Source organism: Ailuropoda melanoleuca, chromosome 6, assembly GCF_002007445.2.
Source record: "Ailuropoda melanoleuca isolate Jingjing chromosome 6, ASM200744v2, whole genome shotgun sequence".
NCBI lineage: Eukaryota > Metazoa > Chordata > Mammalia > Carnivora > Ursidae > Ailuropoda > Ailuropoda melanoleuca.
Genome location: NC_048223.1, coordinates 122,519,539 through 122,542,638, shown reverse-complemented (window position 1 = coordinate 122,542,638; position 23,100 = coordinate 122,519,539). Strand labels below are relative to the sequence as shown.

The 23,100-nt window shown below is 54.3% G+C and overlaps 2 protein-coding genes across 2 annotated transcripts in view; both read left to right on the top strand.

The window, feature by feature from the left end:
* The window catches only part of EEF1AKMT2 (EEF1A lysine methyltransferase 2), a 74,204-nt gene extending 56,582 nt beyond the window's left edge, over positions 1-17,622 (top strand). Inside the window, exon 7 of the transcript XR_004626307.1 lies at positions 17,494-17,622. The gene's annotated coding sequence lies outside the window, so the exon portion shown is untranslated. The remainder of the gene's footprint in view (positions 1-17,493) is intronic.
* A 3-nt stretch (positions 17,623-17,625) lies between these two features.
* FAM53B (family with sequence similarity 53 member B) overlaps positions 17,626-23,100 on the top strand; it is a 72,940-nt gene continuing 67,465 nt past the window's right edge. The window contains exon 1 of the mRNA XM_034663403.1: positions 17,626-17,758. Within this exon, the coding sequence (XP_034519294.1) occupies positions 17,681-17,758 (78 nt within the window). The 5' untranslated portion in view covers positions 17,626-17,680. The remainder of the gene's footprint in view (positions 17,759-23,100) is intronic.

Genomic DNA, 23,100 nt, shown 5'->3' with positions numbered 1-23,100 from the left:
TTCCCCTCCTCCTGTGGCAAATATTCTGCAAGCATTTTTTTTTCCTTCTGATTCTGACACGTTTCACTAGATGGTCAACCTTTGGGCTTCTTAGTGTCATTCCAGATTGTTTGTTCCTTATGGACAAATGCTAGGTCATCTGTACCTAGATCCCCAGGTCCTGGCCCAGAAGAAGTTCTGGTGGTGGGGCCTAGGCCTCACACCCCTTATTGACCTCATGGCGTTTTGCAAGAGACTTGACCTTGATGGACCCCAGCTATTTCCTCTGCCATGCTGTCCTCTCAGTTAGCAGGGTTCTGGGTATTGAATGCACGAACACATCGGTTTTCAAACTTTTGGGAGCAGCAGAAGCACTGGAAGGCTTGTTACAACACTGATTGCTGGACCCCACTCACAGAGTTTCTGATTCAGTCAGTTGGCGTGGGGACTGATCATTTCTGACAAGTTCCCAGATGAGGCTGCTGTTGCTGCTGCTGGTCTGGGGACCACACTTTGAGAAGCACTGCGCTAAAAACCACATTGTTGAAGTGGGTGTCATACGCGCTAGTGTTTACCTCAGCAAGGGTGTGGGTCAGCTTGCGCAGGTCCCAGCTAGCGACTCGAATGCCTGCCGTTGGCAGACTTGTGAGTCTGATCTTCCTTTTTATTTTTGCACCGCCTGGAGGAACACACTTAAAAAACTTTGCATCTTATTTTCTGGGAAACTTGACCCTCGATGCCCAAAGAAGTTTCATTTCCAGTTGCTATGGACGGAGTGTGTTCCTCCCCCCCTCCCCCGGCAAATTTGTATTTTGAAACCAAGGTGATGGTGTTAGGAGCTGGGGCCTTTGCGGGGGTGACTAGGTCGTGACAGTGGAGTCCTCGTGAATGGGCTTCGTTAGCACTCTGACAGAAGGGTCCCCAGAAAGCCCTCATCCCTTCCGCCATGTGAGGACACAGCGAGAACACGGTTCTCACCTGATGCTGAATCTGCTGGCCCCATGGTCTTGGACTTCCCAGTTTCCAGAACTATGAGAAAGAAAAGCATGTTTTTTATATGCCACGCAGTTCCTGGTTCCCTGTGATAGCGGCCTGGGCAGACTGAGGCACGCACCATTTTCATGGAGGCTGTTTGTCTTCAGACTTCCATTCTCATAGTCAGGCGTTGATTTCCTATGTATAGGTGAGTCTTTCTCCTACAGCATGCCACCCACTGTCCAGCCCTGCCGTCCGTCCCCTCCTCTCTGGTCCCTTGACGCCAAAGGAGGGCAACACTGGTCATTCGGGGTTTCAAACTTTGATTTCTCAGGTTTGTTTCACCCGTTGTCACTACAGCAGGACCCCCATCGTGTTGAGCTGAAAACTGGCACAGAGACGCTGGAAGACCCTGCATCTGTTGCAGTCACCCTGTGGGGCAGCTTGGTCCCTCCTGCTGCTCGTGCTCTCTGGATGCTTCCCCAGACTTCCCAGGAGCCAGTCCCCGGCCGAGGTGCCCTTTGTCTCGGGCCCCTTGAAACCAGCATCCCCATGTCCTGCTGGGAGCTGGGGTGGGGGAGGGGCACTGACAGTCCCCAGAAGCAGCTGCTCTCATCCCTTCTTTCTCTTACCTGATGACAGAGGAGCCAGCCTGGGCTACCGGAGGTGAAAGAGAACTTGCTGCAACTAGGGAAGCCGAGGCCCAGAGCTAGGAGTTAATGTGCCTGTGTCCATCCAGAGTCAGCCAGTGGTTGGACAGGTCTGAGTTGTCTAGTTGTTGACTGCCTGCAAAGATTGATTTCCTTTCATTTTTGGTTCCCGTTGTCCAGAGTGAGTGTGAGATCACTGCTCGTTGCATGTTTTTAGCTTGAGTCGGACTAGCTAGGAGGGGACGTGGGTTAGCAGTTTTGCCAAGCTTTGCAGTTTTCCTTGCACTTCTGTTCTGTCGAGGAGTGTCCCCCTTCCACTCCTGCTGTTTAAAAACTCGGGGACAATAAAGCAGTCATGGCTCTGAATGCAGCGTTTCTGTGGTGTTTTGCTGAGTCCTTTCTCGTTGCCCCGGTCCTCTGCCATCCCCAGGCCGGGCTCCGGCAGCTGAAGCACATTGGCCCTTGTGCTTTTGTGCTTTCATAGCCGCGTAAACACGTGGTGAGCGCGTGCTGCGCACATGCCTTGAGCACATATTTGTAACTCGGGAGCCCGAGACGATTGTGACATTCGCATATGGGGTTGTGCATGGCCACTCCCCCTTCCCAAGAGAGAGCACAATTCTCGTATTGTGTGTTGGCATTCTGGGTTAACCGCGTGGGTCAGCGCAGGGGCTGCCGGTAGACTGGCAGATGGAAATAACTGTTCCGTGGCTTTGTATCTTTATGCTGTCGTTTTATGGAAGGGGGAGGTTTGGGATGCCCTGTCAAGACCCCCTGGGTCCCCTGACTTTGTTCAGCGAGGTAAACTACCAGCCAGTGTCCCCTGTGACCCAGCTCGTTTGCCTGGTATTCTTGCCGGCAAACGGGAGAGCAGGACAGGTATGGTAGGGCAGGTCCCTGAGAGCTAGAAGGAGTCAGAGCGAGGTGGAGGCTGGGCAGGGGGTAGGGCGGTGGGCAGTGGCCCGAGGCCACCCTCAGTGATGGAGCACCCCCCTTTCCGGGCCGTAGGAGGGGCAGCGGCATCAGCTGGACACATGCCTGTTTGGGCAGCATGGGGCTCCTTCCACTGGAAGCTGGGAAGGGGCCCTCATCTCCCAGCTCCCCAGCCTGCTGGCTTCCTCCTGGGACGCCTTCGCTCTGTCTTTGGCTGTTGAACTCCTACCCATCCGTGAAGGCCTGGCACTCAGGCCATCTCCAGTAGGACATCCGGCCAGAATTTACCTCCCCACTTGGGATTGCAGCCCACTCCTCTGTTCCGTGGCATTCATCATATTCTGGCATATGTGTTTGAACCTTGGTGGGTTGTGTGAACTTGGTTGGGTCCCTCTGTCTTCCTCCCTCAGTCCCTGGCACAGCTCGTCTGGGGCGTGTTGGACTTGGGACGGGACTCTGACACCAGGAGGGAATCCGACAGAAGAGGCCCCACACAGGCTGCACATAGGACTCGCCTATTAAACTAACGCCCTCTAGAAGATCCCACGTGTTCAGGAGCACAGCATCACACACACATTCAGCTTCCCTTGGACGATCCTGTCCCCTGCTCCTCCTTTGCTCACCAGGCAGGCTCCCAGGACCTCGGCCCTCCCTGTTTGCAGTAGACACCGGCCCACGGGGGTGCCCCGGAAGTGCTGCCTCCCAGCAAGCCCCGAGGGGGGCCAGCCCTCTCTCCTCAAAGCACAGAGAGGACGAAGCCTAAGGAAGGGGCTCGGCTGCATGGCACAGGGTCTCCGCGGAGGCTCTGATGAGTGTTGGCGGCTTCTCAAGGAGGGGCGAGTGCTGGCAGAGGAGCGATTGTGTGCGGGCCGCGGGGTCTGCTGGTGCTCTGCTGCTCTGGACCCCATACTGCTTGGAGCCCAGCCCCTCTGCAGACCGAGAGGTGTTGTGCTTCAAATTAGTGTTAACAACACAATTGTGATAGCTGCGGGAAACCCCACAAGCAAGAGCGGTTTCTGCAGCTTTTGGCACTGGGAAAGTTGAGACTTGACTTAACGTAGTGAATGTGTTTTTTGGTTCAATACACATTTCCCGAGGAGCTCTTCGTGGCAGGTACCGGGGACTTGGGCCTAAGGTTGGGCTCGTGCCCTTCAGAAGCTCACAGTCCGTGGGGGAGACACACAGCAGCATTTCATTTCATGCTCCTGTGGTTCAAGCTGTGCTGGGTGAACAAGGCCTTCCTGGAGGAGGCGGCACCTGAGCGGAGTCTAAGAGATGAGAGTGGTTGTCCTGGCTGGAGGCTGAGGGGGTCAGGGGAGCAGCAGGGAGAGAGTTGTAGCCAGAGAGACCCGCACGAACAAAGGTCTGGACACATGCAATAACATGGTGCATTTGGGGGATTGCAAGCATTGTGTGTGTGTCTTAATTTTTTAAGAACAGATAATATGTGCATCAATGTTATACATTCAGCAGTGACAAGTAACTCTCTCCCAACCCTATCCCCCAGCCACGTATCTCCTTCCCTCTCCGGAGGAACCCCTTTTCTCATTTATCCTCCCAGAGCTATTCCTTGCATGAGCAAGCATATACCGATATACATATATGTAGTTTAGATTTTTAAAAAATTATCTATTTTTTGCCTAAGTTATCCTGCATGTGGCTCAAAATTCAAAATGAACAAAATGGTATTCCTTGAGGAGTCTCTTCTCACTTCTGTTCCCAGCTACCTGCTCTCCCTCCTTAAAGACCACTGATGTTAAGTTTCTTTTGTATCCTTCCAGAGATTTCCATATCATTAGAATTATTTAGTTTTACCCAGATGGGAGCTGATGATGTCCACTGTTCTGGTCTTTGTTACAACTAGACTGGAAGATGAGTTTCTGCCAGTACGTATGGAGGGTTCTCGACCTTCTGAACAGCTGTGTTTTGTCCGTTGCATGGGTGTTTTGGCATTTATTTACCCTGCCCCTGCTGCTGGGCTGTCAGGTTGCTTCCCATCTGGGCTGCACCAGAGGCGCATGTCTGCGCACGAGCAGGACTGTCTGGGGGGCAGATTAATTTGGTACTGCCGGCTCTTGGAGCACAAGGGTGGTAGAATGGCATGGGGACTCTGCCTGTAATATGTGTTGGGTTCATCTCTCTGGAGGTCGACTCAGTCCTCTTTGTGGAAGGCAAGTGCATTTTAAATTGGGTTCTACTGGGACGCCTGGGTGGCACAGCGGTTAAGCGTCTGCCTTCGGCTCAGGGCGTGATCCCGGCATTATGGGATCGAGCCCCACGTCAGGCTCCTCTGCTATGAGCCTGCTTCTTCCTCTCCCACCCCCTGCTGTGTTCCCTCTCTCGCTGGCTGTCTCTATCTCTGTCGAATAAATAAATAAAATCTTTAAAAATAAATAAATAAATTGGGTTCTACTGAGAGTTTCGGAGAGAAACTGTTTTATTCCTTTGTTGCCTGCCATCAGTGACCCCGTCCGTGATTGGGGGGGTTCACTTGGGCTCATGAAGTACGGTTTGTGCAGGGCTGCGGTCAGCGGCACTCAGAGAGACTGCCTCTTGGGCACCTGTGCCAGGCTCAGACCCTCCTGCCACCCCCAGTGGCCAGGTGAGGCCAGACCAGGCCCCAGGAGGCAGCCTGCAGAGTGACTTTGCCAGCCCCGTCTGCCGGGGTCTCGTGGACGTGGAGGCCGCTTCCAGGCACTTGCTAGGCTTTGTGCTTCGTGAATATCACGGCTGTAGTAAATGTTTTGTTGGTTTATTAATAACTGAAGTGAGCAAGAGTCTGCCCAGGCAGAGAACCGGCCAGGGCGCGTGGGGGAGAGACCCCAGCATAGCTTTGTACTTAGCCCATAAAGTTGTGATGCCAGTTTCTGAACTTGAGAAGGCCCGCTTATGTTATCCTGTTCCTTGTTTTTTAAAATGTGCTCTGCTTAGTATATTTTATTTTGCTTTTTATTTGACTCACGCATCAGTTGTTAATAGTTTTCACTTCCTTGGGAGGAGGGCCTGTGGCTTTAGCCCCTCCCATCACCTCTGCAGTGCTAATGGCTAATCGCTCAGTGAAGGTTTGTTGGACGCTGAATACAACTCGGATCCCATCGGGCCTGCTGTTGGCTCTTCACTGAGAGCACCTGAAACTTGTTTGGGTGCCCAAATGCCGACCTCTGACCAGTACCTGTTAAGTTTCACCCCTTCTGTTCCCATCCCCTAATGTAGTATGACGGCTTTGTTTTCTTTAGCATTGTTTCCGACTCTGAGGACGTGGCTAATCTTTGCCCAGCTCCGCTCGCTTGCCCCTGGTTGCAAGCAGTGCTGGGTTCGTGCATGGCTCTCCTGCTCTCGCACATTTCATAACTCCTGCGGATGAGGTTCCCGAGCAGGGCCTGGCCCTTCCCTGAGAGCCGAAGGCCACCGCATGCCGGCCTTGGGAGGCGCCCCGAGGACTGATTCTAGAGTTCCACTGCTGACTTAACTGAAACGGGCTTCTACAGAGCGAGGTGGGCCGGCACCCACACCGGTTCTGCTGGCTCCGGGAGGGTGATGATGACACTAAGACAAGCACAGCAGCGATGGGTGCATTTGGCAGTTTTTCAGGCACTCTGTGGGCAGACAGTGGAGTGAACCTGTTTCTTTCAGGGCCGTTTCTGATGAGGATGGTGTGCTCACCTTCGGGAATCGGGTCAGCTCTCTCAAGACCCTTGGAGTCTCAGAGCCATCAAGGTGCAGGTGGAAGGCTCTGGAATGGCTCAGCAGGGCTTCCAAGGCACCTTTCCCCGAAGCCAGGGCAACCTGGTTGGCTATGTCCTTTCCTCTTCAGCTCCCCAAGGCCTTTGCCCTAAGCGCAAGGAGGTCCTGGTGTCACATCCAGAGTGGTGAGAAGGAAGTGGAGGTGGGGTTATGAATGAGGCACCCCGCCCTGCTCCTGCACCGACGTCCTGCCAAAAAATAAAAAAGGGGCTCAAGACCCAGTAAACAGCTGCTCCCCAAGCTGCTTGTATTCATTGCACAGCCAGTTCCAAGTCATTTGGAGTAGAATGCCTGGGCTTTGCTCTGCATTACGACCTCAGGGAAGCCCTTCTTACAGGAGGGAGTCTCTTTCCCTGTCTGGCTTTTCTGCAGAGTGCCCCACGGCCAGAGTGAGCTTAGTAGGGTTCGTCCCACCGTTCAGAACTCCCACCCCGGGAGGCACCAGAGAGACGACTTTGGGGATTTGACCTGAGAGGTGCCGTGGAGGTCAGGTGTACCCGTCGTTCGTTATAACAGATCTGTCAGGCAGCTAAGTCTCTCGAGTTTGGTTTTGGTAGATGATGCTGGTCTTGAATGTGTGATGGTGCTTGCTGTATGAAGGGGGTCGAGGGGAGTAGTGTAGATTGTTGCCTGTCTGATTAATTTCTGCACCAGACCCTGTAAACTAGGTTGGTAGATATGACTCAGTCACATCAGGAGGGTGAAGTCTTGTAGGAAGATGAGGTCAGGGTGTGATCTGTGAGTGGGTGGCAGATGGGAAACCTAGCGGTTCTCCTGTCCCTACCAGTTCTTCTAGAGCCTTTCAGTCCTTCCTACGTCACCTCCCGTGTTTCGCTGTGATACTTGTGATCCTGTGTGGGGCCCTGAGGCCCCTGAGATAAAGAGATCCCTGCTCTCCCAGCTGTGTCCCAGGTGCCAGCTGCTGAGTGATTAGGATCCCTCTGCACAGTGACCTGGCAGTTCTGTGGGAGTAGCCCTGGGCCGCGGCCACGGTCGGAGCTGGAGTGCTTCTTCCTGCCCGTGGAGCTTCTGGAGCCACGCTAGCACGAAAGCCACGCATGCAGCCTGGGCTGGGGGTGGCCCATCTTGCAGGAGCGGGAGAAGGTAGCTGCCTGTGGAAGTCCATAAACATTTTAGAAAGAGGCTATTCTTGTTGCAGAGGTGGGAGACGAAGGTGTGAAAGCTGGTGAGTGACTAACTTCCTGGGCCTCTAAGAAATCTCCTAATTTAGAACACGGTTAGTGTCACTGAAAGACACCAATGTGCCCTCATGTGCTTAAGGACCGAGCTTGGAAAATGAACTTGCACAACAGCCCCATCTCTGCTCCGTTGATACGTAAGAGAGAGGGCCTGGTTCTGTAACCCCACCGCCCCCAGCCTCGTGTGACCCCAAGACCGCCAGCAGAGCAGAATGTCAGGATGGCTTCCTGCTTCCCACTTTGCTGCGTGGGAGGTCACCGCCGTTGCAGCTCTTGATGGGAGCGAGTAAGGAGTTGGTCGTTGCTGTTGTCCCACTTCCTGGGACCTTGAGCACGACAGGTCAGGTTGGTGCAGGACTGGGAAGGCTGGCCTGCACACACAGCCCACGCCAGCAATTCTCCAGGATGGTGCCATCAGCTCTTACCGTCCTTTCTTATAGCTCACACACCTTCAGATCTGTTGTTGAGATGCTGTGCACGCTCAGGGTTCCCATCTGCATGTCACAGGTGAGGAAACCGAGCCTCAGAGACGCACAGTAACCTGGCAGGTCAGAAGTGGAGCTCCTCCGCCCAGGCTCCCATTTGACAGGAGGAGGCCCAGAGACAGAGAGTAGCTTGGCCAACAGGCAGAGCTGCTCAGGAGCAGAGCCGGCGTCAGAGCCCACGTTTCCTGAGCCCTGCTGGCTCTGCCCGGACCACACTGCCTCTTGTTTGGGCTTCTCTACTTTGATTTTGCTAATTTTTTTTTTTTTTTTACTCCTTACCTCTTTTGGTTTTTCCTCATGGTTTGATCAAATGCGCTGTACTTGTAAATAGGTCTGACTGAAGAACAGGTCATGGTCGTCTTAGGCTAAGTGGCTTAACATTTCAGATTATCTTTGGGGCCCTTGCTGTGTCTCACCATCCTCTGTTCTCTGCCCTTTTCTCTCTCCCTCGCCCTGGTTTGGAGGCCAAGGTGGTGCCTGGCTCTGTGCTCAGTAAGTCCTGGTTCTCTTCCCCTTCCTACCCCTTGTCCTTCATTTCCTTCCTTTTGAGTTTGCTCAGCAAGTTCTAGTCGGTAGCACACTCGTCTCTCGTGGTGTTTGGTGGGTTAAAATGACATGAACGGTAGTGAGAATAACTGGAGTGCTCATAGGAGACTTGTCTGTCCGTTGTTTCTCATTGATAAACGAGCTCCTGACAAGTCATGCATGCAGTTGGCTTTCGTTTCAAGAAGCAACACTGGCTGTCTCGTTCCCATGTTCAGATTTGTTTTGGCTCTGGGTCCTGACACTTGCATGTCCCTGAATAATGCCACTCCTCCCCTCCTCTCAAAATGCTATTTGCTTAAAACCCCAGAAAATCCCTACAACACTGAGAGTGACTGTGTAAAGTTCCAGAGAACAGAGTCCTGATGTGTTTTTGTGGCTCATTTTTTACTGTTTTGTTTTGTTTTTCCCCTCCAGTAAGATGGTTTCATACGGGAGCTCGGGCGACTTTGTTCAGCCAAGGGCACGGGATGGGTTCCTTTCTAGGCAGGTAATGTGACTGCCAGTCCTTCTCCAGGTGTGGACCTTTGGTGGCCTTCGGTCCCCTGAAGGACTAGGTCACGGAAGGTATATTCATCTCAGTTACAAAGAAGACCCCTCTAAGGGCACGCCTGACTTTGGGGCAGGGGTAAGGGTTGGGGTGGGCAGGTGCTTGATTTTTGCAGCGAAAATGGACCTCTTCTCCCCTGAGAGTCGGAAGCAGGCACATGGCAGCTGTGAGGCTTTAGGTCATTTTGCCTCTGGCAGCCCAGTTTCCTTCCCCCGCCCCGTGCCCTCCACCCCGCACCCCCGTCATGTACAACTGGGAACCCTGAGTGAGCATGAAAATCAGTAACGGACTCGAACGCCCAGCAGCCTGATCCCATGAGTGAGGTGCTTGGAGGATTCACAAGCCTGTTTCCTTCCCCCGGCAGCTCATGCTGTGGCTGAGAAGACATGGTGGTTGTTAGCCACAAGCATTTAGTAAAGGCCTACACTCTGCTTGGAATGGTGCTCGCCTGTAGGAACGTTCTTTAAGAGTCCTCACCTTGCCGAGTCTTACCTCCTTCACCTTGCACCTGAGGTGGGCAGAACAAGGATCACTTCTCACAGATTACATAGGGTGAAAGGGAGCTTAGCAAAATCGCGTCGCTCACCCAGGGTTCTGCTGCTCATCTGGGACTGAGCTGGGTGGCAGTGTGGATTCCAGACAGTTCTTGCCCAGTTCTGTTGACCCTGCTGACAGACCTGGATGTTGGGTTCCTGCTGTGGCAGGCTCTGTGCAGAGCCCAGAGGATGACTGAGGCTGGCCCATACCCAGACTGAGTATGTGGAGGGGAGGGACCCCAAGAACACCCTAGGAATGGACTTGGAGAGAAGGGCAGGGTGGCCGTGGTGGAGAGGCAGCTGGCGGCAGAGGCCTGGGGAGGGGCGATAGACCTGGATTCCAGCTGGTGTAGCAAGAATCCAGCACCATTCCCCCAGGCCTGGGGGCACCCCGGCGTTCCTGGGAAGCACTTCACCTTCTGCGTGGCACCTGGCCTAGCTGCCCAGCCATGCGGTTAAGAGAGAAAGTGATGACGCCCTCTTGGCTCCCCAGACCTAGCATCTGTGCTTCTGCGTTTGATCAATTTAACAGAGAAATCAAATACTTGAAAGATCATGATGATGAAATTTACAGATTCTGGAGTAGAGGAGTCAGGGGCCAAGACAAAGATTTTGGCGTTCAGCGGATGTGTTTGAGTCCTTGTTCTGTCCTTCACACCTGGGTGACCCAGGGCCTTTGCCTCAGTTTGTCGCTCTGTAAAATGGAATAGTAGCAGTGCCCACTCATAGGGACACTCTGAGGGTTCACTAAGCAGAGAATCCAGCATGGTTGCCACGGCTATAGCTTCTTTTATTCATGCTCTGGTAAAAAGCAGACCCGGTGTCACCTCCTATTTCTGCAAATACAGACCAAGAAGAGACTAGGAAAATGGTAAAATCAAAACGTAGTTTCCTCCTGGATTCTGGCTCTACTGTGTTTGGTATTATGCACGTGTGTGCTGTTCCCATAGGAACTAAAGAGGCTCTGTTTGTCTCTGGTTTTCTGTCTGTGTGTTGAAGGTGGTGGAGGCATAGCTGTGTCTCATCGCTTATCCTTCGGGAGGACTTGAAGGCCTGGGAACCTGGGCTGAGGGAGTTCATAGAACCGTCTCACTGCAGCCCCGGAGCGCACACTCTCCAGCCCCGGGGTCCCCTTACCACGCCTCCAGGCCCTCTTCCCAGCACTAACTGGGCCTGGGAAAGGACAGGCTCTGGTGAAGTTCCCACAGCTTGAAACTTTCATCCTTCAAACTCTGGGGACTTAGGTATAGAGACTGCAAGCCAAAGGTGCCCTGGAGAAGGTTCGGTTCCCTTCGTGGGGCATCTAGGACCCTTGATGCCGCCCACAGGATTCGGCTCCCCTCCTAGTAGTTTGTCACTGGCAGAAGGTGGCAGAAGGCACAACCCACTGAAAGATGCACTTTGCCACGTGTTCCTAAATTTGCTTCTAGGTCCTGTCCCCAGACTGCTTTTGTCACATGGACAGCTGTAAGTGAGGAAAGTCTAAAAATGCATGCGGCCTCCCTGAAGACCTTGCAGAAGGGGGCTGCTTCCCTCCCATTTCCTCTGCTGATGGGAGGGGAAGGGGCAGTGCAGGAATGGCTGGTTTGAGCCATCAGGAAAGTCACTGTCTGTGGCCAAGGTCCTGTTGAGATTTTGCGCTGAGTGCTGTGTGTAGGGTGGTAAGATAGTCTTCTGCTTTAAAACTAACTTGTGCAAGTAGTCAACACAGGATATACATACTCCATAAAAAAAGGAAGAGTTTGCCTTGGTGATTCCCAGTGCAGTTAGTTTCTTTCCAAGGCATAACCCTTCAAAGTGCATCACAGAAGCATTTGGTAAACTCCTTTCATCTACTTGAGGGTTATATAGAATTTTAGAGTTTACAAAACTCCTTTGTGTGTATAAACTCATTTAGCACGCATAGGGGGGGCTCCCACTGGCCAGAAGCTAAGAGCCTCTGACCACAGTGGTGTCAGACAGCTGGGTTCAGGAGTTGCAAATGGATGAAGGCACATTGAAGATGGCAGGACAACAGCAAGAAAGTCTCATGTTAGGAAGGACAAGTGTAAGGGATAAAGCTGTCCCCTGTGGCCTTGGGGAGAGAGCAGCTAGAGAGGCAGACCTGGATTCCTATCTTGCCCTAGCCCCGCTAGCTGTAGGATCTTGGGCACATGTTGGGGATGTTTTCCTGGAGTCTCAGTCTTGTCATCCGGAAAATGGGAGTTCTACTAACAGATGCCCCATTCATAGGAATGTGAGAGGTTAGGGGAGAAGAGCCCAGCCCATGGTCGATACTCAGGGAGGTGGGAGGTGGAGGCCAGGACTATAGCTGCCGGGGGTGGGGTGGGGGGGTGGGGAGCTATAGAGGGAGCCGGGGGCGGCTCTGGGGCTGAGGTGCCGTGGCTCTGGATCTGGGGCCTCTTGCTGATAGTGGACAGTGTCGCCTCGTGCCTTCTGACACGTGTGTAATGCTCAACCGTGCAGGCCTGGTTCTGGGCACAGTGCTGCGTCGGAGGGGAGTTGGGGCTGTCTTTAGGTAAATGCACCCTGGGGGCGAAGACTTGAGGGGCGGGCAGAGCCCTCTGGCACCGCATCTGCGCCCAGCAGTGGCCGGTTGGTCAGGGAAGTGGGATCACGGGTCAGCAGACAGTCTGACTTTGCCTTTTGCTCTTTTGATGGAAATGCTGGAGAAGGTGAGTCACTGAGCGGAAGCTCCCGGGGTCGGAGCCAGAGAGCGGACAGGCCCCAGAATAGACAGGGCCCATGCCAGAGGGAGACCCGTCCTCCTATAGACAGAGGTGTGTGGCACCCCAGAGGTGTGTGGAGGCCGGGCATGAGGCCCTCTGTCTGCCATGAGCACTGTGCAAGGAGTCTAATTTGCCGCGTAAATATGGGCCCAGGGAAATGACAGTACAAGATGTAGACAGAGGCAGAGAATTTGCGGAGATGTGCCGGGAAGATGTTGAGAGACCAACAATGGCTACACGTGCAGAGGGGCCTGGTAGCTGACGCCTGGGTCCTTCTCCGTGCCCTGTGCTTTCATTCACATTTTCTTATCTCCCAGCAGCCCCCAGAGCAAAGGTGTTACTGCTTTCATCGTAGGGATTAGGAAACTGTGAAGTCGGGTGACACGGTCAAGATGAAGGTGCGGGCCGCCAGACCCCCCAGTGCACGTCCTCACCCCGCCTCGCACATGGTCTCCTTGGCACAGGCACTGGCAGCCACATGGGCTGTGGCTTTTTTTTTTTTAATTTACCTACAGTACAATTCATTTTTTGATATTTAGCCCTATGAGTTTTGATAAATGCGTAGGTTGAGTGGGCTTTTTAAATTTTGAGAGCGTTGTAAATTCACATGTAGTTGTAAAAAACAGTAGAAGTCCCGTGTACCATTTACTCGGTTTCCCCCGATAGTGACGTCTGGCAAAACTATAGTTGGGTATCACAGGCCGGAAAGGGACGTAGACGCAGTCGAGGTACAGGCCATCCCCGTCACTGTGAGGGTCCCTCCTGCTGTTTTTTCATCACCACGCCCCCCACCCTCTGGCTGCCACACCCCCAGCCCAAACCCTCATCTCCAGCCCTGGGTCCTCATCCTCTAGTCTTCATTTCTTTCGCTTTGTCGTTTCAGGCGTGTCCTGGGTGGGAACGGAGTCATGCCATAGTTAACGTGTGGGATTGCGTTGTTTCCGTGCTCATAATTCTCTGGGGAGTCATCCATGCAGCTGTCAATAGTTCGTTCCTGTTTAACAGCAAATAGTATTCCATGGGGCGCCTGTACCAAAGTGTGTTTAACCATGCACCCCTGGAAGGACGTCTGGGTTGTTTCGTAGTTTTGGCCGTCGTGAGCAAAGCGGCCGTGAACATCCCTGTGCAGGTTATTGTGCGGACATAAGTTTGCATTTCTCTGGGGTAAATGCCAAGGAGACCCCTCGCTGGGTCACATGGCAGTGGCTTGAGTGGGCTTTTGAAAGATGCACTTAGGATAGAGGAGCAGGTGAGGGGTGGGGACCCTGCTGCAGGTGAACATCGGTGGGAAGCATATACCTGGGAGCTGGTCCACTTGGGTTCAGAGGCAAGATCAGCCCTTACACCCTTGGCGAGTTGCTTTGTCCATCTGTAAAATGGGGATGAATGAACCTGCTGTGTAGCCGGTGTGTGTAAAGTACTTGATACACAGTAGATTTTCAGTACATAGAAGCTGTTCTTCGTATAGGTTAAGAGAAAACCCTCCCGGTCAGAGCGGGGTCTGTGCCCCAGAGGTGGCCTCCAGGAGGCCTGCGCCATGCCACCTGTGGCTCTGGGGCACCTCCTTCTACCTCAGACAGAGCCATGCTCTCAGTTGTTCCTTCAACGGTGGAGGGCCCCCTCCCCCGCCCAGCCTCACTCCCAGCTTTTCCCTGAGCAGTCGCTGGCCCCATTCTCAGACTCAGCTCTAAGTCTCTGGACGGGCATTGGCATTCCTTAGTGAACTTGGCCAGGCCCATGCCACGGATCAAAGGAATCCCAGGGAATTCCAGATTGTGCCAGGCTCTGCTGGTCTGGATTTGCCTCACAAGGTCTGAGAATATGCCTGGATGATTTCAGTTGTTGCTACGATTTAGCTTTATTCTAAAATGTGTGTTGAGCTCGTACTGTATTCAACGCACTGTGCTAGGTATTGCAAAGGGCCCCCCAAATCACTCTTTTTTGACAGATCAAAAGTAGCCCAGCCCCTCGGGGAGCCCCCTATGGCCACGTGATAAAGTCTGCATTCAGTTGGCATTCCGAGCTGTCGGGCTGGTCTGAATCTGTCTTCCCAGCTCCCTGTCCCCATGCTACCACCCGTCCACATACCCTCTGCTACTGCCACCAGGGTGCTCACCGAGTCCCACGCGCCATGTACGGGGCAGGACACCACGCTTTGCTCACAGTCTTCCCTCTGCTCGTGTGCCTTCCCTTCATGTTGAAATCTTGCCTCTTTTCTTTTCTTTTTTTTTTTTTTTAAAGATTTTATTTATTTATTTGACAGAGAGAGAGACAGCCAGCGAGAGAGGGAACACAAAGCAGGGGGAGTGGGAGAGGAAGAAGCAGGCTCATAGCAGAGGAGCCTGATGTGGGGCTCGAACCCATAACGCCGGGATCACGCCCTGAGCCGAAGGCAGACGCTTAACCGCTGTGCCACCCAGGCGCCCCATTGCCTCTTTTCTTTTTTAACCGAAAAGGTATCACATGTACTGGATGAGGCGTTCAAGCAGCACACAAAGCTATACAATCAAAGTGTCTCCTCCTCCAGGACTGCGGTCCCTTCCTTAAGGCATCCATACTTTTGGGACCATGCTGTACTCCTCTTGCTGCATTCATTTCACAGTGTGTTTTGGAGAGGGTTTCACATCTGTATGGTCAGAGTTGCCTCGTTACACTTGTGCCTAAAGCAACGTGGTTTCCCTTTACATGGTTCCACCGTGCTTTGTGGAAACAGCCCCCTGTTGATGACATCTCGGTTGTCCCCACCCCTGGGCTCCTGTAGGTCATGCTGCGTGTTGTCGCCCCCTGTGCAGAAGGGTCTCTTTACAACTCTGCTCCAGTGGCCCCTACTCCTGCCTGCCTTCGTTGGATTCGTGCCTGCATTCCCAGAACTCCCCATGACCCCCGAGGACAGGGATTGTGCGAGATCTCCTTTCTCCATTCGGCACCTGCCATGTTTGCTGGCCACCCATTTCCAGGAGCTTATGGTGCTCTGGTATCACCCCTCATGCTGCTGCTGGTCTGTTGTAGGGACTCCAGTGGGGGCGGAGCTGCAAGAGCGGGGCCGCCTGCACTGCTCCCTCTGCCTGGCTTTGTGTTCGGCGCCAATCGGCTGCATCCCCATGGCCTAACACGTTTCCATGGCAATGGACTCCCACAGCATCATTCTTAACTGACCACCTACTGCTTCACCAGAGGGATGGGCCATAATATGGCCAGTTCCATCCTGGTGGCATTTAGCTTTAAAAAAAATTTGATGGAATTTCTCTTTAAAAAAAATCTGAGAGGACAGATAGATGCTTGGGTGTCTGCTGCTGAGAACGAATCAGGACCTAAGTCTCCACGATGAAAGTAGGCACAGTAGCTACTGTTTGTCGAGCACTTCCTCAGATAAGCTAGGACTTCTCACCGAGCAGAGGGCTTGAGCTCTGTTTTTGGATGATACCGGAATCTTTTGAGGCAGGCACTGTGGCCCCTCTGTTATGGAGAGAGAAACAGCCTCACAGAGTAAGTAACTTGACAAAGGTCACTCAGACAATGCATTTCGAGAGCTGGGATTCCAACCCAGGTGTCCTTGACTCAGGACCTGGGCATGTAACCACCAAGCTGTCTTGCCTTGTTGGGGAAGAAGGAAATGGGGGCGGGGGTGGGAAGGGCAGGTCACCCCTGGGCCTTGGGCCAATGGCCAGCCGACCAGAACCGAATGAGGTTGCACCCAGAAAGAAGATGGCCGCCAGTAGGCCTCGCCTTCGCCACTGAGGCGGCACAAAGGGTCTTTTGAAGGGAGAGTCCGTAGCACCCCCCAACCCCGCTCCCCAGCCAAGCGTCCAGGGGGCTGGCGGGCATTTCTGGCTCAGCTTTCTGGCCTGAGCTGGGAGGAGTGGTCTGACATTCTTTCCTTGAGCAGCTCACTCTTGGTCAGAATGTGTTGCTTCTCGACTGAGGTGGTGTTGAAACTCCGGTGTGACCTGGGAGCCTATACGCCACCAGGTCTCTTCCTGAACAGCCAATCCTTTGAACATGTATTGATTCCCCCCCCCCCCCGCTCTTGCACTTTGGATGAACCTTGTTTTCGAAGAACAGTAGAAGGTAATTTTCCTGTGCTTGCCAGCTGGCCCGTAATTGAGCAATTCCAATAACACCCACTGTAAAGTCTAATCGAAGTAAACAGGAAAATATGATTTACAATCTGGACGGCAAGTAAATACCAGGGTGCAATTAATTTTTACACAGAGCAGCAGATTCTAAAACATTTTCCTGCACTGAGCAGTTTGTTTTTAATTATAGATTAGGAGCTGCCCTTTTCTGCTATTATTGTCATTATTTTTCACTTTGTGATGGTGATCTTCAGGTTCCTTGCATCCATGTGACTGTCTCTGAAGGTGTGACCACAGTGGGGTGGGATGGGGACATAGGATTTGGAGAAATTCATGTGTAAGGAGCGAGTTCTCAAACCTGAACTAAGGCCATGCTCTTTCAGCATTTGCTTGGGGGGGGGGGTGACGTGGGAGGAGGTGCTGGCGGGTTCTGCAGAATGGCGCCATGAGGGGTCCTATCACTGCTCGTAGCCCTGCAAGGGCTGTGACTTGGTTGGGCTCAGTCTGGGGAAGGGGACAAAGCTATAAAGGCCCCTAGTGTTGCAAATGTTGTTGAAACGTGGTGCTTCCAGGGGTGGGAAATATGTGCTTTTAAATGAACCCTCCTGATTCTTCCAGTAGCTTTTGTTCATAACTCGGTGGAGGACAGTAGCCACCTTGCCACCTGAGGCTGCCTGAGGGCTAGTCCCTTCAGTTTTGACTGTGGGGCTGATGCATGTCTGACCCTCAGCCGTGGGCATATACCGAGGCTGTCTGTAAAGCCAGCTGGTTTTAAGATGCCATATGACTTGAGTCCACTCTGGGGACAGCAGACTGTGACCAACCCAGACCCTGAGATAGGTCTTGAAGGTGCCACATGGCTGAACGGAGACCCATTGCTGTACCACTAGTGCGTTGGCCTTAGGGGTGCCCTAAGGCCGGCATGGGGGCCTCTCAGAAGGGGATCCTGGCCTTTGCAGCCATAACACACCTCCTTTAGCGGGGAGGCAGTTCCGTTTGCGAGCAGGGCCCCAGCAAGGGGGTATGCGGGCAGTTCTCTCGGGGGCCCAGTCTTCCCAAGTCCTGAATCCCTTCCCTTTCTGTTGTCTTTCCAGAGAGTTGAGCGCACTTGGCCATTTCCTGGAAGAGCCCTTCCCCAAGTGTGAGCAGCCAATCGGGAGCTGTTCCTGCTGATGCTGGTCACCTGGGAGGGGCCCAGCAGGTCACCTCTGCCCATGTCTGCCCGACCGAAGATGGCTCGTGCCCACCCTGGGATGGAGCCCAGCGCCTGAGGTCCTTACCATGGTGATGATCCTAAGGAAAAGCCTCGACAACCAGGGAGCTGACTCCGTAGCATGCAGGACCTTCGACCCTGAGCTGGTAAGGACCCACTGGGCCTCATTTCTCTCGTGACCTTTTTGGAGGCCGGATGTGCAGTGGGGCTGTGGACTGAACATGCAGGCTTAGCAGACTGAGTCCAAAGTGCCCAGGAGCAGAGCTCTGGGAGATGTTGCAGGCTGGGGCAGCAGGGCCATGTAACCCAGAGCCTGGCTATGTGCTTGCAAGACGTAGCTGGTGGGGGTCCTCTGGTACGTGAGGAGGGAAGGCCAGCACCCTGGTAAATGATACCAAGTGGGGTCCTGCTGCCCCTGCCAGGCTGAGACTGACATTCCTTCTGGTCTCCACCCGGTAAGAGGAGGTGGTTTCCCGAAGGGAGGTGGTGCCCAAGTGGGGGCCAAGATCAGGCGGCACTTCCAAAGGGCGGTGCAGACGGAGAGCGGCTGCCTCGGGAATGTCGAGGGTGGGAGACGATGGAGAAAGAGGGCATGGTCTGGCGGCCAAGGTGGTGGGCCGTGGTGACAGCCGCCTTCTGTTGCCTTCTCCCAAAGTTGTCCTGTGACCAAGTGGCCTGATGGGCTGGGCCAGAAAGGCAGAGAGCTCGGCCTTCTCGGACTGAGACCAGAGTAGCTTCTTAACCTCCCTCAGCCCTAATTCCTCAGAAGTGAGTGGGGCAGCTCCCCTGCAGAAGGGGTGGGAAGAGGTCCCACTCTGGCAAAAATAAACCCAAGGAGGGGTTTTGCAGAGAGCTAAGTTCCCAGGACTCTGCCACGGTTCCTGGCGCTCCACCTGGTGCCCTTCGCAGCCCCTCTTGAGAGCCCACCCTAGCACCCTCGTGGGCTCCCTCCCCAAGCTCACACCAACAGTCAGGCAGAGAACAGATGGTCCAGGCTGGGTGTCCAGCCCTCTCAGGAGTGTGGGAAAGCCGTGGAGACCTGAGGCCTTCATGTACCACTGCACATGTGTACCAGGCTGGCAGATTTCCACAAGCAAAGATGGGTCGGGTCTCTGCCCATCACGGCTTCCTTTCCAGTTTGCGCTGAATATATATTTATAAATAGATTCCCTCTTGCTGTCCCCCCTGCTGTCACTCTGGTCCCACCCGCTGTCCTGTCTTGTTTGGAAATGTGTTGTAACTGGTCTCCTGCTTCTGGCTCCTCAGCCTGTTCTCTCCCAGCAGCCAGAGGAAATACAAGGCAGATGGGTCTCTCCTCACCTCCAGTCTTCTGCTGGCTTCCCATCTCAGGCCGAGCAAACGTCAAAGCCCTTACCAGGAGGCCCAAGGCCCATGTACTCTGGTTCTCTGTGACCATGGAGCTCTTTCTCTGCTCTCCCCCCACCCCCTCCACTCTGCTCAAGCCACACTGGCCTCCTTGCTAACATGTGAAGTACGAGCCTGCCTCAGGGCCTTTGCACTTCTGTGGCCTGGAACACTCCCCCTCGGCAGGACTCCTTCCCTCCCTCTCTTTCTTCTTTGTTCACTCAGCCTAAAATTGAACTCTGCCACAGCCACCCCCTCCTCCACGCTCTCTGCCCTTCTCCTTCTCTCTCTTCCCTCCTAATGCCCATCACCTTCTGACATTTCAATCTTGTTTGTTGAATGACTGCTCTGAACTGTGAGCTCCATGAAGGCAAGGAATTTTGTTTCTTTTGCTTGTTGCTGAGTGCCCAGGGCCTGGAACCAGCACGTGGTAGGTGCTCAGGGACATTTGCAGAGTGAATGGACACGGGTTCCTGCAGCCCAGCTGCCACCCAGCTCCTCGCTGCTGTAGTTCCTCTCTGGTGGCGGCTCACGTTCACGGCTGAGGGTGCAGGTACGAGCCGCTCTGCTTTCTGCTGAGGGGTTGGGGGTGACGGTGCGGGGCGGGGGGCGTTTTCCTGCTGAAATCTGAAGGATACACCAGGAGTAGCCCTTACCAGAAAGGAATGACCTCTGGGGTGAGGGCTGTCTGAAGGTCCCAAGGGAGGGCCTTGCCCGCTTCCAGGTGTGCTGTGGGTCTCCACAGCTGCTGCGGAGCCTGGTCCCATCGCGGGGCCGGCCTGGCTGGGGCTAGTCGTGGAGCTGGTCCCGGGGCACATGGGCCCCAGTTTGGCTGAGCTGCCCTTCGAGGAGACATGGCCGGAGCGCCTGCCAGCAAAAGCCTGGCCTCCCAGGCCTTGCGGGGGAAGGGTAACTCATCTTTTCAGGAAAGTCGAGGGAGGCCGCCTCCCAGTCCAGGCGCGCACAGCGAGCAGCTGAGAAAGACCCCAGATCGTCTGAGGCTAGTGCTGACGTCCGTGAGACGGAAGGGAGGGTAAAGTGATGTTAGAATGTGCTCTCCCCTGGGGGGCTTTGCTTCAGCTTCCTAAACTGGCAACGCCATGCTCGTGTAAATACCATCAAGATAACAACAGGAACATGGAAAAGCATTTCTCTTTTGTTTTCTAATCAGGCTAAGAAGATAACAGAAAGAGGAGGGAGGTGGGCTTCAGATTAAAAAAAAAGACATGAATCACAGGCCACTTTGGAATTAGAGAAGCAGGCCCCGGAGGCACAGCAGTGAGAGAGAAAGTCTCAAACTGTGGGTGAAGGTCACCTGGGGGCTACCCAGTGACCTTGGAGGCACTGGGCAAGGAAGCCTGTAGCCCCTCCCTCCCTGCCCTCAGAGATCTTTTGTTCTTTTTCTAAAAACGAAATGCTAGTGGCAAGTGACCGGCCTTGTTCCCAAGAGAGATGGAGGAAAACAGCAGAAAGGACTGACAAGTGCTCCGCGTTTTGCCTTTCCCGGCGCCTGGCCCTGGGGAGAGAGGCCCGAGGGCCCCGCCCGGCCCCAGCACTGGCCCGCTTGCACAATGCACAGCAGTGAAGATTGTGCTCAGTTCCCCTTTCCTCCCCCTGCTCTGCTGGTCGCTTTCCTCTGCGGAGTGGGCTCTTCCTCCCAGTGTTCTAACATTAGCTGCTGGCGCTGGAAGGTGGCCCAGACGGTTGACCTCGGGAGCAGTGCTCCCCAGCCCCTTCCCGCACGCCCACGCTTGGGCCGTGGCCCGTTCTCCCAGGCCGGAGTGACCATCTTCCCCGGCCAGGCCTGTCTCCTCTCCCTGGCCGGTGTGTCGGCCCTCTCTCAAGTCTGGAGACTGTTCCAGGGGAGAGGGTGGGGCATGGCCGTAGGCTGCCTCGCTTTCCCCAACCTCAATGTATTTCCCCCAGCAGCCGAAACTGGTTTGGGAAGCAGGTCCTTCCCTTTGTTCTTGTTGGATTAGGAGGCCCAGGCTGTGATTCGGGGTCTGTGGCCGTGACAGGCCTTGCACCCAGCTGCCTGTGTGCTGATGGTCTTTATACTTGTGACCACGCGGACTTGGCACTGGGCTCAACATCCCAGCCAGGATCGCTGGCAGGACCCGGGCTGGCCTCAAGTTAGAAGCCAGAGGTGCACAGACGGTCTGAGGCAGTCTGATGCCTTTTGCCTGAGCAGGCAAAGCCACTAGTCGAGCCTTGGCTAACCCTGAAGCCCCAGGAGCCTGGGGAGCCCGGGCCGCCGCTCCGTCTCCGTCAGCTCTCTGAAAGCCTCTTACACAAGGGCGCTCGTCCCTTCTTGGCTTCTCTTTTTTTGTCAGGCATGGCTCTGTCTTCTGCTTTCCGCTGCCATGGTCTCACTGTGTTCCTTTTTGGAGGCTGGGGTATCTGCTTGTTCCACTCAAGCACATGAGTGTGGGTCTGCCCGTGTCGCGTTGTGGTTCCCCCATAACACTGTTAGGGGGAAAAGGTGACGTGATGCCTTTAGTCAGTAATCTGCAGAACAGAGCTATGAAGAAGCATGGTTATGGCCAGAAATGAGCTCTGCCATTTTCTTTCGGAGCTAGTTCCTCATTAAGACCAGAACTGTGTCTAAGTCAGGCCTACTTTCTTTAGTCAGACAGATGGCCGCTGCAGCCCCAGTTTGATTTCCAGCTTTTGCCTTCCCTGTGGAGGATCTGATCCCAAAACCTTCCCTTGTGATCTGAGGAATCTCACAGAGACCAGGCCCTGTGCTGGGGTAGGCTTGAGAATAGAAGCGTCACAGTGGGAGAAATACAAGGGGAGCTGTGCTCCTTGTCCTCTTTTCTGCAAATACAAGCCAAGGCCTGGGTGCTGACTTCAGTGTGCACAGTGAGTGTCATATGAACCCGAGGCTGGGAGTCCCTGCGGCTTGTTGGGCGTCGCCCATAATGATTGGCCGGCTCGTCCTTCTTGCAGTGGTACAGAGGGTTTGAAGGTTGGGAAGACTGGCTGCAGAACAGTACAAACCAGCAGGAATTTTATCCTAGTCTAGGCATACTGGGGATAAATTGGCTCTGGCCAACCTGGAGCCCAGAGGGGACCTTGTGTTGGATTCAGGGAAACTTGACAACGATCAGGGTGTGCCTGGGCCTGACATCCTGGGAAGATGTCGGGAGAGCTGGTGAGTGAGGCCCTAGAAAGGGCAGGGATAGGGCAGCTCACAGGGTTTTGGAAGCAGGTGCTCATGGCAGGCTCGGGGCCTCCCACTGGGTAAAACAGCCCCAGCACTTCCTCAGTCCAGGACTCAGAGCCCCAAAGCAGAGGGCCTGGTTGGCCACGCCAGCGTCCTGTGCCCATCTCTTGTCAGTGGAGATGGAGGTGTAGTCCCGCCAAGACATTGTGCAGGGACGGAGTCCCAGTGCAGGAGTTGAGTGCTGATAGCAGAAGAAGGACCTGTACTTTCATGTGCTCGGTGAGAGAGTGGGAACGGGGCTCACTGAGAACAGGGGACGTGGAGAAGGTGTTCCTTCAAGTTGTGAGATCTGAGTACAGTGATCACTGCTCTCTTACTCCCTAGGGTGCAGAGGGGCCCCCAGCTGTCCAGCTGGTGCTCTCTCCCCTTCTCCACCAGGTTTTGAGTTGGCATGAGCCCAGCGATATGGGGAGGTGGCAAGTTCTGCCCAGTGAAAGTCTGTTTCCATTGGCCCTGCATTTGCTGGGTGAGTGGCAGCAGGAGCAAGACAAGCTTGGGCAGACAGGTGGCCATAGCTGTCGGTCACCCGATAGTCACGTGGCACCTATTCTGTGCTGGGACAAGATGGCAGCCTTAAGAAGCTTAATTCTCAGGGGCAGAGGATAAGCACAGAAGCAAAGGAGCTGACGCAGGCAGTGCGAACACTCAGAGAAAAGCACGGGTGGGGAGGGTGCGCTTTGGCCGGGATGGTCAGGGAAGGTGGCCGGAATCAGGTGAGGAGCCTGTCGCGGAGAGACTGAGGTGGCAGCAGTCGCGCCTGTCTCCTGCACCCAGGCCTGGCTCGCACGGGCCTGGTGGCTGTGGGGAGAGGGGTGGTCAGGTTCTGTTCTGGTTGCTGTGGGAAGTCACTGGAGGTTCATAAGCAGAAGAGCGACGTCAGCTGGCCTCTGCAGG